This window comes from Arvicola amphibius, chromosome 14, assembly GCF_903992535.2.
Source record: "Arvicola amphibius chromosome 14, mArvAmp1.2, whole genome shotgun sequence".
NCBI classification, from domain to species: Eukaryota; Metazoa; Chordata; class Mammalia; order Rodentia; family Cricetidae; genus Arvicola; species Arvicola amphibius.
The window spans coordinates 25,275,734-25,286,889 of record NC_052060.1 but is presented as its reverse complement, the minus strand read 5'-3'; the positions used below and the strand labels follow the sequence as shown (position 1 = coordinate 25,286,889).

At 46.7% G+C, this 11,156-nt stretch overlaps 1 protein-coding gene and 1 pseudogene across 4 annotated transcripts; one reads left to right on the top strand and one right to left on the bottom strand.

Moving 5' to 3' along the window:
- Positions 1-1,002: 1,002 nt before the first annotated feature.
- LOC119801454 lies at positions 1,003-1,780 on the bottom strand (annotated as a pseudogene).
- Positions 1,781-4,479: 2,699 nt separating this feature from the next.
- On the top strand, positions 4,480-9,115 carry S1pr1 (sphingosine-1-phosphate receptor 1). 4 transcript variants are annotated; one of them, XM_038311959.1, is made up of 2 exons: positions 4,480-4,758; positions 6,464-9,115. In XM_038311959.1, exon 2 carries the CDS (start codon positions 6,626-6,628, stop codon positions 7,772-7,774), a length of 1,149 nt encoding a protein of 382 aa, XP_038167887.1. In that variant the 5' UTR covers positions 4,480-4,758; positions 6,464-6,625; the 3' UTR covers positions 7,775-9,115. The 4 variants fall into 4 exon arrangements, with proteins under 4 accessions (XP_038167887.1, XP_038167888.1, XP_038167889.1 ...); XM_038311960.1 differs by lacking the exon at positions 4,480-4,758 and adding an exon at positions 5,259-5,859; XM_038311961.1 differs by lacking the exon at positions 4,480-4,758 and adding an exon at positions 5,259-5,870.
- Positions 9,116-11,156: the final 2,041 nt, after the last annotated feature.

The window sequence follows — 11,156 nt, the reverse complement described above, 5'->3', positions numbered from 1 at the left end:
ACAGTGCTGGGCCAGGCCTGCATGTTGTCCTCAGCCATGGTACGTACAACAGAAAAGATTTCTCCCGAGCAATTCTTTGATAGACTTGAGGTTTATCTCAGTGGTTTGGTGTGGTGGTTATGATTCTAAAGTCTGCCTATGGTCATATCGCACATTAACCAACATGATTAATATAGCGGGGGCCCATTTTCTGTGTTCATAAAATTAGGATAATAGGACATAACCTGCAGTGATTAATCTGCAAGAGTTAGAATTTGGTGTGGAATTACTGCAAACACAACTTGTCTTTAGGTCTCTAAGAAGGGCTCTGCGAACTTTCAGATAACAGTCATTAGGAGGTAATCATGAGTAGCTAAATTGGTAAAGTACTTGCCTAGCATGCAAGGTTATCCTTGGCTATCTAGTAAGATGAAGGTCACCTTAGGACACTTGAGACTATCTTACACACACGCACATGCACACGAACACGCACACACACACACACACACAGAGGCTTGGGTATATTTCAGTGGTAGGCCATTTCCTTAGCATGTGCAACAGCCTGGGCTCAATCCCCAGCACTGTTTCAACATTAAGCCAGATGCGGTGGTGCATGCCTGTAACACCAACACATGGGAAGTGGAAGCAGAAGGATCAGAAATTGAGGTTCATAGGAATGGAGTTTGAGGCCATCCTGGGCTACATAAGATTCTAATATCTACAGCTACATAGATCTATGGCTATATATTTGTGACAATTAATCTTGGTTGTCAACTTGACATAAGGAATCCGCTTAATCTCAAGCAGCTGGCCATGCCTGGGAGAGATTTTCTCCATAGAATCATTTGAGGTGGGAAGACCCATCCCAAAACCAAGCCACATATTCTGGTGGCAGTCTACAAAAAAGGATATGGAAGAAAGAGGCTCTTTCTTTCTTTCTTTCTTTCTTTCTTTCTTTCTTTCTTTCTTTCTTTCTTTCTTTCTTTCTTTCTTAAGGTTTATTTATTTATTACCCTTATAGACTTATTTTTGACTGGACTCAGAAGTAGAAGCTCTCAGCGAGGACAGCCTTCGCCCCTTGGCAATCTGTTCCTGATGTGTTTCTTTGGCTTCCTTCATTCTCTTAGCCAAAATTCTAGCATATTCTGCAGCCTCCTCCTTGTTTTTCTTTGTTCGTTGCTTCTTCAGAGCAATACGCCAGCATTTGTGTTGCAGGACACGTGGAGTCACAAGAGGCTGAATCGTGGGTGTCTCGGTCCTGGGCTCGTTGCCTTCTTTGTTTAAAGGCTTTCTGGCAACCTACTGGCAGGCATCATCTTCTTTAGAAAGATTTAAATGCTTATGGATTCTGCTAGCTCTTTTAGGTCCCAACCGACGAGGCACAGTAGTATCAGAGTATCAGTATCTGTCAGTCCAGGAATATCCTTCTCTCCTTTTTTTTTTTTTTTTTTTTTTTTTTTTTTTTTTTTTTTTTTTACAATAACCAAGTTGAGAACACTCAGATTGGCATCCACAATGCATCTCCGGACAGACTTGTGCTTCCTTTCTCCAGTTCTCCTTGGTCTATAACAAGAATGCCCCTTACTCAACAGCAGGCACACTCTGCCATGGGTCAAGACACCTTGTTTCATGGGAAAACCTTGTTTGTCATTGCTCCCACTGATTTGGACCACATAACCCTTCTACTCTTCACCCAGGGCATCTGTGGCCATGCGCTTCTCATAGAATGTCCGAAGCTTACATCGTCCACTTCTATGAGTTTCTGGCAGCCAGTGACAGGGAAGTAGATATTCAGCTTCATCTTCACATAGCCGACCACCTAGGAAGCGCCACGAAAAAGAGACCTAACTTCCTCTTAACTCAGGTCACATAGTGCTCTCAAGTCTTGCAAGAATCAGCTTTTTCTTTTTGTTTGCTTGCCCTCACTCTACCTGATGAGTTCATATCTCCTGCAGTGGAGGCATTTCTGCACTACTTTTAGAACCTATGTCTTCAGGATTTCAATGGAGATTGAAGGCCAGCAACTCCCTTGGAGTCCTCCAGGACTCCTGAACCAGAGTGGGACCCCTGAAACATTCATCGTCATGGGCTTATGGGTACTGGATTCTTAACCTCTCCGGAGATAGCCATTGTTGGACTAGCCAGATCGCAATCAGTTCTGTTTCTTCAGAGAACTCTGACTTCGACTATGGAATATATGTAGCTTCCCCCCAACTTTCATTTGAGACAGCGTCTCAGTATATAGTCCTGGCTAGCCTGACTGGCTTCAGATTTACGAAGATATGCCTACATCTGCCTCTGAAATGCTGGGATTAAAGGCATTTGCCACCACTCATAGACTAGCTTTACTTTTCTTAGTACTGGGAACAGAACCCAGGCTGTTGTGCATGCTAAGGAAATGAGATACACCCAAGCCTTTGTGTGTGTATGTGTGTGTGTGTGTGTGAGAGAGAGAGAGAGAGAGAGAGAGAGAAAGAGAGAGAGAGAGAGAGAGAGAGAGAGGAGAGAGAGAGAGAGAGAGAGTCTCAAGTGTCCCAAGGTGGCCCTCAGCTCACTGGAGAGCCAAGGATAACCTTGAACTCCTGACCCTGCCTCTACAAATTCTGAGATTACAGGCACTCACCCCTGTGCCTGGCTGTTTGTAGACGGATAATGATATGGATATATGGCTAAGTCTGATAGTCCACACTTGAGAGCTGAGGCAGCAAGACCTCAAGTGTGAGGCAGTGTGTGCTGCTTTTGGAAACACAAACTTCCCCCTCCACACTGACTACATCAGTAATCATTTTGCGCACATTTAGAGACAAGTAGAATCAGAAGTACGTACAAAGCTGAAAAAGTCGAAGTGCGGGCGTCTGCTCTGTTTAGGAAAAGCAACTGGAACTTTTAAAGTGATTGACAGTGTTTGAGCCAGCAGGCAAGACACCTTAGATTTGGGGACTGAGCTCTGCTAAAAAGTAACTGGGCAGTCTCCAGGTCTCTCAGGCTGAGGATTTCCACCTTGGACAGACCGTCCCCGGCACCCGCTTGTGTCACGGGGCAGTGTCCACTACATCTTGAGACAACAAGATGTCCAGTTTCCCCTTAAAGACCTCGTAGGTTAATGGTAGGAGGGGGAGAAGAGGCTCACTCCTTGCCTCTGCTGTGCTGTGATAGACTTTAATTGTTTCCTCTTTCAAATAAAACAAGTCTCAAACTCATTCTTTTCCGGAGGAGACTGGACGGCTGTTATCTTGGTTTCCACACTGTTTTGCAAGTTCTGTAGTTTGTGGGTATACAGGGTACAAGGCTGTCAACGAGAGTTCCTAGGCAGATGTGAATTAGCAGTTAACTTTTTTTTTGCATGTTCATAAAAATCTCAGAAGGTAGGGGTCTGTTGTTTATTCATTCAGCCTCTTTTGAGTCATTCAGGTACAGGGTGTGTCTGTCAATTGAAACTGCACAGCGGAGGAAGTTTTGCGTTCACATCTGCTTAGGAAGGCAACACGACCAGGGGACTTGGGTGGAACCTCTTTTTAACTGTAGGGCAAGGCTGCTACCTAAACAAACCTAACCAAGGCCTCTTCAGCCTCAATTTCTTAAGCATTATCTACTGAGAGAAGATGTGGGTGAGGTGTGACTCTGTAGATTTGGGGGTCTCTTAGTTATCTCTCAAACAGAAAAGGGGAGAGAGAGCTCACTCAGTTTTAGCCAGGCTGCAGTGGGTGCTGGCCTGTGAAAACCCAGGCAACCCCTTCCTCTGTGGAAATTCCTGAGCTGCCTGACTGTTAAATCTCTGAGGTCAGGGTTAGCAGCCCACCTCCTCAAAGGCCCCAGCGCTTCCCAGAATCTGGGACACACCGCCTGGCTTGGCACTCAGCTGAGCGAGGGGAACCCCCACCCAACACCAAGCCCGGCGCTGGCCCACTTCACGGTGCGCCCGGGGAAAGCCACTTTCTGCCCAGCAGACCGCAAGTTTCAAGGCTTTGCTAGGATCAGAGTAAGAGAGGGGGAGGAGGAGGACAGAAGCATTTCGATGCCTTCAGGCGGCTCGCCTCCGGCCTCCCTCGCAATCCCTTCCCAGGATCTCCTCCCCGCGGCACGGCGGCGGCGACTCTCTTGGTCTAGGGTTGGGTTTCCCCTGACTGTGTGTAATCAGCTCCTAGAGCACTGGGGCACTCTGATCCTCAGGGATGTGGGACCGGGGACCAGAAAGGTCCTCCACGAGATACAGGCTTGCCCTCTGCTCTCTAAGATTTTACCGAAGAAAAGTTTTTCAAGGGAGCTCCATCTCTAGTTTCTGAGTCCTCTCCAGCGCAGGAGACCGCGACTAGAAGGCAAGAGACGTGATTTGTGAATTAGAATTTAGGGGCTGCCAGGCTCCGCCCCCTTTCTTCCCCCCTCTCTGCTGGTTGGGGCGGAGGGGCTCCTATTCATTTCGTTTTATTTTAGTCGCTCTGCCCCAGATCTTTCTTGAAGGCTGCTTCTCAGCTGCACGGACCCGGAGGGGCCCCCTGCCATTGGCAGAGGGCGGAGGAGTTAGAGGCATTAACCCCTCCCAGTCCCTTCCTAGAGGAGCCACCCAGCCTCGGCGGGGCGCTCAGACTTCGCTTTGCCACTGGTGCGGGCAGCAGCAGCCAAGGCTGGCCATTGGAGTGAGCGGCTGCGGAGGGAGGGGACCCCAGCTCAGAGAACTTTGCGAGTGAGCTGGTCGCCGTCATTCGAGGACAGCAGCAAGATGCGGATCGCGCGGTATAGACCCAGAGCCCTGCGGACGCAGCTTCGACCTGCTTGAGCGAGGTAGGGGGTTGTGAGCCTCTCAGGCTTCAGCGCTGACTGCGGGGAACTCAGGTGCCAAGAACTAAGCTTTAAAACCGAACGAAACAAAGAAAAACTTTGAAAAAAGAAAAAGAAAAGTGCATTACCAGGTTACTATGGAACCCATCTTGATGGGCTTCTTCTTGGGGCACGGGGTTAATGAACTTCAGAAATGGATCAGTCCCCAAATTGTAGAAACGCCGGGGGTGGGTGGGTGGGTGCGGGGACAGAGAAAAGCGGAGACGCCTATTTTTAGAAATGCTACAGACAAAATTATCAGGCATCACCGCAATGACTTACCCTGCCCGAGAGTGGACTGTACGGTTAGGGTGGGGAAACCTGCAGTTTCGTGAACTTTTCTGTCATAGAAATGACTGCAATCAATGGTTATAGTTAAACTTCATTTTATAACGTTTTATAACGTTGATCCATTACCCTGGCAGTTTTCAAAGTACTTCGTGCTGTGTCCTTTCTCTGGGGGGTTCCTAGTTAAGTGAGAGGGGGCAATGTCGAGGGTATCGTGCTGTGTCCTTTCTCTGGGGGGTTCCTAGTTAAGTGAGAGGGGGCAATGTCAAGGGTGTGGGCCGAGGACGGGGATTGATAACACCGACTAAAACTGCCCATGAAAATGCAGCAGTGTGTGTTTCTGGAAAGTTTCTAGCCCAAAGCTAGAAGAAAGTGGCATGCTTCGTTATTACTAGCACGGTAACTACTTTGTGCACGCATGCCTGCGTTGGCTGAAGTCGAAAGAGGCAATTGGTACAAGTAGAAACCTCTGGGATTTGCTACAATCTCGTAGGAGGGGCTCTAGATGAATATCTTTAAACTTAATAAGTTTACTTGTGTGGGGGGAGGACTTGGGTAGGGAGGAGGGAAGCAAAAAAAAAAATTAAGAAGAAAGACTAGGCAGTTGCTTGGCGGAGGCGCCAAGCTTTCCTGTTTACTGCAAGGCCTGGCGGCCCACACCTCACTGCGCCCTCCGACCAGACCCTCAGCACACCTGCTCTGAGGGAGTTATTAATAGAGCCCAGAAAATGACTTACATTGTCAAACGAACCTCCTGCAAATCTACTTTCTTGCATGGTAACTAGGAGGTGGGCTGATCGCTAGGAGCTGTGGTGTGTGTGTGTGTGTGTGTGTGTGTATGTGTGTGTGTGTGTGTGTGTGTGTGTGTGTGTGTGTGTGTGGTGGAGGATCAGGGGTGTACGTATCTACACTACACACAGAACTGGCAGCTGGGGCCTCCTGTGAGAAGAGGCCCTTGGGCTTGCGGTGAAGCAAGTGGCTGAGCTGGTGAGAGAAATCTCAGCATTGGAAGCCAGCGGTGGCCATGCCAGGGGAACCGGTGAGGGTTTGAAAACTAGAACCGGTCGCTGTTTCTCATTCCCATTTTGGTGGCTTTAGCGAGCTGAGAGAAGGTTGTGCTCTAGTCAGAGTTTTCATACTGGGTGATTTGTTTGCTTTCTCCCTCTCTTTCTAACTTCGTCTCTCTCTGTCTCTAGTTTGTTTATTTTTGTTTTGTTACTAGAAATGATAATTTGAGTTAAAAACAAAGTTCTCCCTGTGTTCTGGCCAAGTTTCCTTAAAACAAATCAACAACCAACTGGAGCAGCGCCTTGGCCAGAATGAATTATGCTAGTGTGCTGGGCCTTTTTCCTGATTCTCTTTTCTTTGTAACTCGTTTAAGGCTGCTGTTTCGGAGGCTCTCTCCAGCCACGGAAAAGCAACACAAAAAACGTTGGATTGCTCACTGACCCGGCCCTGCGGTAACTGAAGGTTCGCTCAACCTCGCCCTCTAGCGTTCGTCTGGAGAAGTCCTACCCCGGGTTCTTGGGGACACACTGCGGCTATGGTGTCCACCAGCGTCCCGGTAGTTAAGGCCCTCCGTAGCTCAGTTTCCGACTATGGCAACTATGATATCATAGTCCGACACTATAACTACACAGGCAAGTTGAACATCGGGTTGGAGAAGGACCATGGCATTAAACTGACTTCAGTGGTCTTCATTCTCATCTGCTGCTTCATCATCCTAGAGAATATATTTGTCTTGCTAACTATCTGGAAAACCAAGAAGTTCCATCGGCCCATGTACTATTTCATCGGCAACCTGGCCCTCTCGGACCTGTTAGCAGGAGTGGCTTATGCAGCTAACCTGCTGTTATCTGGGGCCACCACCTACAAGCTCACCCCCGCCCAGTGGTTTCTGCGGGAAGGGAGTATGTTTGTGGCTCTGTCGGCCTCGGTGTTCAGCCTCCTTGCCATCGCCATAGAGCGCTACATCACCATGCTGAAGATGAAACTGCACAATGGGAGCAACAGCTCGCGCTCGTTTCTGCTGATCAGCGCCTGCTGGGTCATCTCCCTGATTCTGGGGGGCCTGCCCATCATGGGCTGGAACTGCATCAACTCGCTGTCCAGCTGCTCCACCGTGCTCCCACTCTACCACAAGCACTATATTCTCTTCTGCACCACCGTCTTCACCCTGCTCCTGCTGTCCATCGTCATTCTCTACTGCAGGATCTACTCCTTGGTCAGGACTCGAAGCCGCCGCCTGACCTTCCGAAAGAACATTTCCAAGGCCAGCCGCAGTTCTGAGAAGTCGCTGGCCTTACTGAAGACGGTGATCATTGTCCTGAGTGTCTTCATTGCCTGCTGGGCCCCTCTCTTCATCCTACTGTTGCTGGATGTGGGCTGTAAGGCGAAGACCTGCAGCATCCTGTACAAAGCAGAGTACTTCCTGGTTTTGGCTGTGCTGAACTCAGGTACCAATCCCATCATTTACACTCTGACCAACAAGGAGATGCGCAGGGCCTTCATCCGGATCGTATCCTGTTGCAAATGTCCCAACGGAGACTCCACTGGCAAATTCAAGCGGCCCATCATCCCAGGCATGGAATTTAGTCGCAGCAAATCAGACAACTCCTCCCACCCACAGAAGGACGATGGGGACAACCCAGAGACCATTATGTCTTCTGGAAATGTTAACTCTTCCTCTTAAAAATGGAAGCTGTTGATACTGGGGAACCCATTATGACTTGGTCACTCACTACCCCAGAATTTTAAAAAAATGTCTCTCATTCTCCACTGCTGCCAGGAAGGAGCTCCTGGGAGCTTGAGAGAGGGAGGGAAGGGAGAATGTGCAGCCTGGAGATGCCATGGTGTAGGGTAGGTCGTTCTTATGAACAAAGCACTGGAAAGGGTGGAGATAAGGTCTGGCCTGCAGTGGGTTTCCTGCTCCCCCCCATCCCCTGGAGCTTTGATTTTGCACTGAGCCAAAGGTCTAGCATTGTCAAGCTCCTGAAGGACTCATCTGACCCCTTCTCAAAGACTAAAGTCCCATGAGAAAGTATCCCTGGTGTTTTGAGATGTGATCTTTCACTTTAAAGGTAAAGTGGGGATGTGCCCATTAGCTTGGTAGGGGGTGCGAACCTCGCATTCTCCCTCCTCCTCCCCTCTCTCCCCTTCCCGCCCCTTCTCCATATTCTTTTACTTTATATCTTAACTGTCTGACATTGTTCGTCAGTAGGAGGTTGTACAGGGCTCTTTCTTGATTGTCTGAAACTGGACGGCTATTCGCGGGAAAGGCTACTTGCTGAGGCCAAAGTTTCCATGTAAGGCAGGTTAAGTTGTTGGGGATTTGCTAGGCCATGTTCAAAGTGAAAATGTGTTCCTTATTCCTCATACATTCCTTATTCCTTATTCCCATTACAACCACAGTGAACATGTGTTTGTAATGGGAATCACGAAGTCTATTTTATTTGAATGATATCCTCCCGGACCTGAGGTGAAACAGGAGAAAACCCACAGGATGAAGTGAAGTGTGGCGGTGACTTTTGCAAACCAAGAATGATTTCTTCTTGTCCTTCTCTAACAAATACGACGTCTTTGGCACTTTTATTGATTGTTTCAGAGTGTTGTGTGATCCATTTCAAACAATGGGGGGGGTGTTATACGTTTAAAATACAATTTATGATTTTTGAATGTATTGGTTTCTTTGAGGTCATCTTGTTGAATTTCTTCCTAACCTGTGTTAACAGCACTGAATGTGTAGTTCTTAGGAAAGTGCCACCCTCTTGTACCCGAAAAAGCATTACTTTAACTGACAGGGAGTATCAGGAGTTCTTTGTTTCGGCTGTCATAGGTAGAGATGGTGAGGTGTAAATGTTTCAGAGAATAAAAATATATTACTGTCTCTTTAGCATGGTTTTTCAGTGCAATTAAACCAAGAAATGTCTTTTTTTAAAAAAAAATAGTATTTAATAGGTTTCTGACTTTTGTGGGTCATTTTGCACATAGCTTTATCAACTTTTAAACATTAATAAACTGATTTTTTTAAAGATTCTTTTGTGAAGAGGACTTTTTAGAAATCACTCACTGAGATGTCTGTCGATTATGTGGCCCTTTGGAATTAGAGTTAAGAGTAAATTTGCGGTACTCTTTAAAAGCCTTTGTCTTGATAAGCTAGGGTATGGAAAAATGTGGTTTGTTTTGAAACCACTTTAGCTTTTTCAGGAAGGGAAACTTCAATCAACTAGCATTAAAGACGTGTAAAGAGAAAGAGAAAAACCATCAGCATTCTAAAGACCACAGCAAATAAATGTAGCTATTTGGAGGTAAACAAAACTAAGTGTGATAATTCCACCCTAAGATATAGCCTTCTAAAATACAACAGTGAATTCTTAAATCTTTTTCAACCCCAACTACAGAAGCATGCATTCTTGGTCTTTTTGCAAAATGCTGGGGAGAGGAAACACGGTGAGCAGGAGATAATATTAAGTCGCTCAGTGCTTTGTACTTTTTTGGTTTGTCTGCTCTTAAGTCAAGGTCTAGTGGGTTCCAGGCTTGCTTCGTGTTCACTCTGAAGATGAATGTCAACTGTTAGTCCTTCTGCTTCTGCCTCTTCCTCAGTGCTGGGCCCAGGTTTATGCTGGGCTGGGGATTGAACCCAGGTCCTTACATATGCTAGGCAAGCACTCTACCATCTGAGCTGGTATCCAGTCTCAGGTAGCTGAGCTACCTAGCCAGTCTCTAAGTCATCCCATGTTCGAGGACACCGTCTTAGGTTCTTATAAGAACAATGTGGGGCTATGTCATATCAATTTAACGGAATATAGGGTGAGTGAGCACCGCCCATCCCTGACACACACACACACACACACACACACACACACACACACACACACACACGTCTTAAATTTTTCGCGGTGGTTCCTGGACATTTAAATGTTTCTAGTAAAATGAAAGCAACTATGAAATGGCAGCATACAACACAAAATTATTACAACAGTCAGCTCTTGGAGTTATTGTCATCTTTTTTTTTTCCTCCAGATTAAATGGGAGTACTATGGTGTGTCTGGCTTTCCAGTCTATTGTTACTTTTCAGAATTTTTGTTTGCAAGTGTCATTGAATATGCACAGGACAGGACACAGTTGGGACATGAAGATAAACCTCACCTACTGGAGTAGATGTCATTTCTGGTGAGGCTGACTGTGGGAAACAGAGTGTGTTCACTAAGGAAACCTTAGGTCATAACCTCCAGCTTCCTGAAGGAAATGCCAAAAGTGCTCGGAAGACAAAGGGCTGGAAACAAAAGAGAATGTCTCTGTCCATCTGTCTGCCGCGGCGGAAGGGGTGACTTCATGGTCCACTCACTTCCTCGGGCTTTCGTTACAGACTCGGGCATAATGGAAAAGTCTGTCCATTTTGCTTCAGTGGATGATAAAGCTGTACTTTGGGACTTATCTCCAAGCACAGGGTGACTCACGATATGGGAACAGATGGGAGCTCCTTGCTGACAGGAGGTCAACCTTCTTGTCCACCTCTGAGCACAGCATCCTGTGGACGTGCTTTCTTCCAGTGCCACCAGACAGGGGACCTCATTTAGGGAAAGCTGGGCTGTTGCAGATGTGTGGGACCCACAGCCCCCAGTTTTAGTCAAGATGCAAAGACAGAGAGGAAGGAATCTGTGGTTGCATTCTACCATGTATAGCTGATTTTAATTGGGTATACTCTAAGGAGTAAGATGAGAGAAAACCCCCAGTGATTGACTACACACACACACACACACACACACACACACACACACACATACACACACACAATATGTATATGTTATATATTAAAATATATGCTTACATAGCTCCATTGGTAGAGAACTTGTCTATCATGCAGAAGGCTGTGAGTTCCATCCCAAGGAACTCTTAAACTTCATGTAGGCATGGTAATAATTCCAGGAAGGAGAAACAGAAAGGTATTCAGTTAAATACTGATTGAAGCCATTCTAGAATATATGAGACCTTCTCTTTAAAAATGTAATCTTGTTCAAGAGAAGTGAGAGGCATATGAAACCACTTAATGTTTTTGTGTAAAAATTCCATTA

Coding starts and splice junctions, on each gene's coding strand:
- S1pr1 (XM_038311959.1), top strand. CDS start 6,626: ATGGTGTCCACCAGCGTCCCGGTAGTTAAGGCCCTCCGTAGCTCAGTT.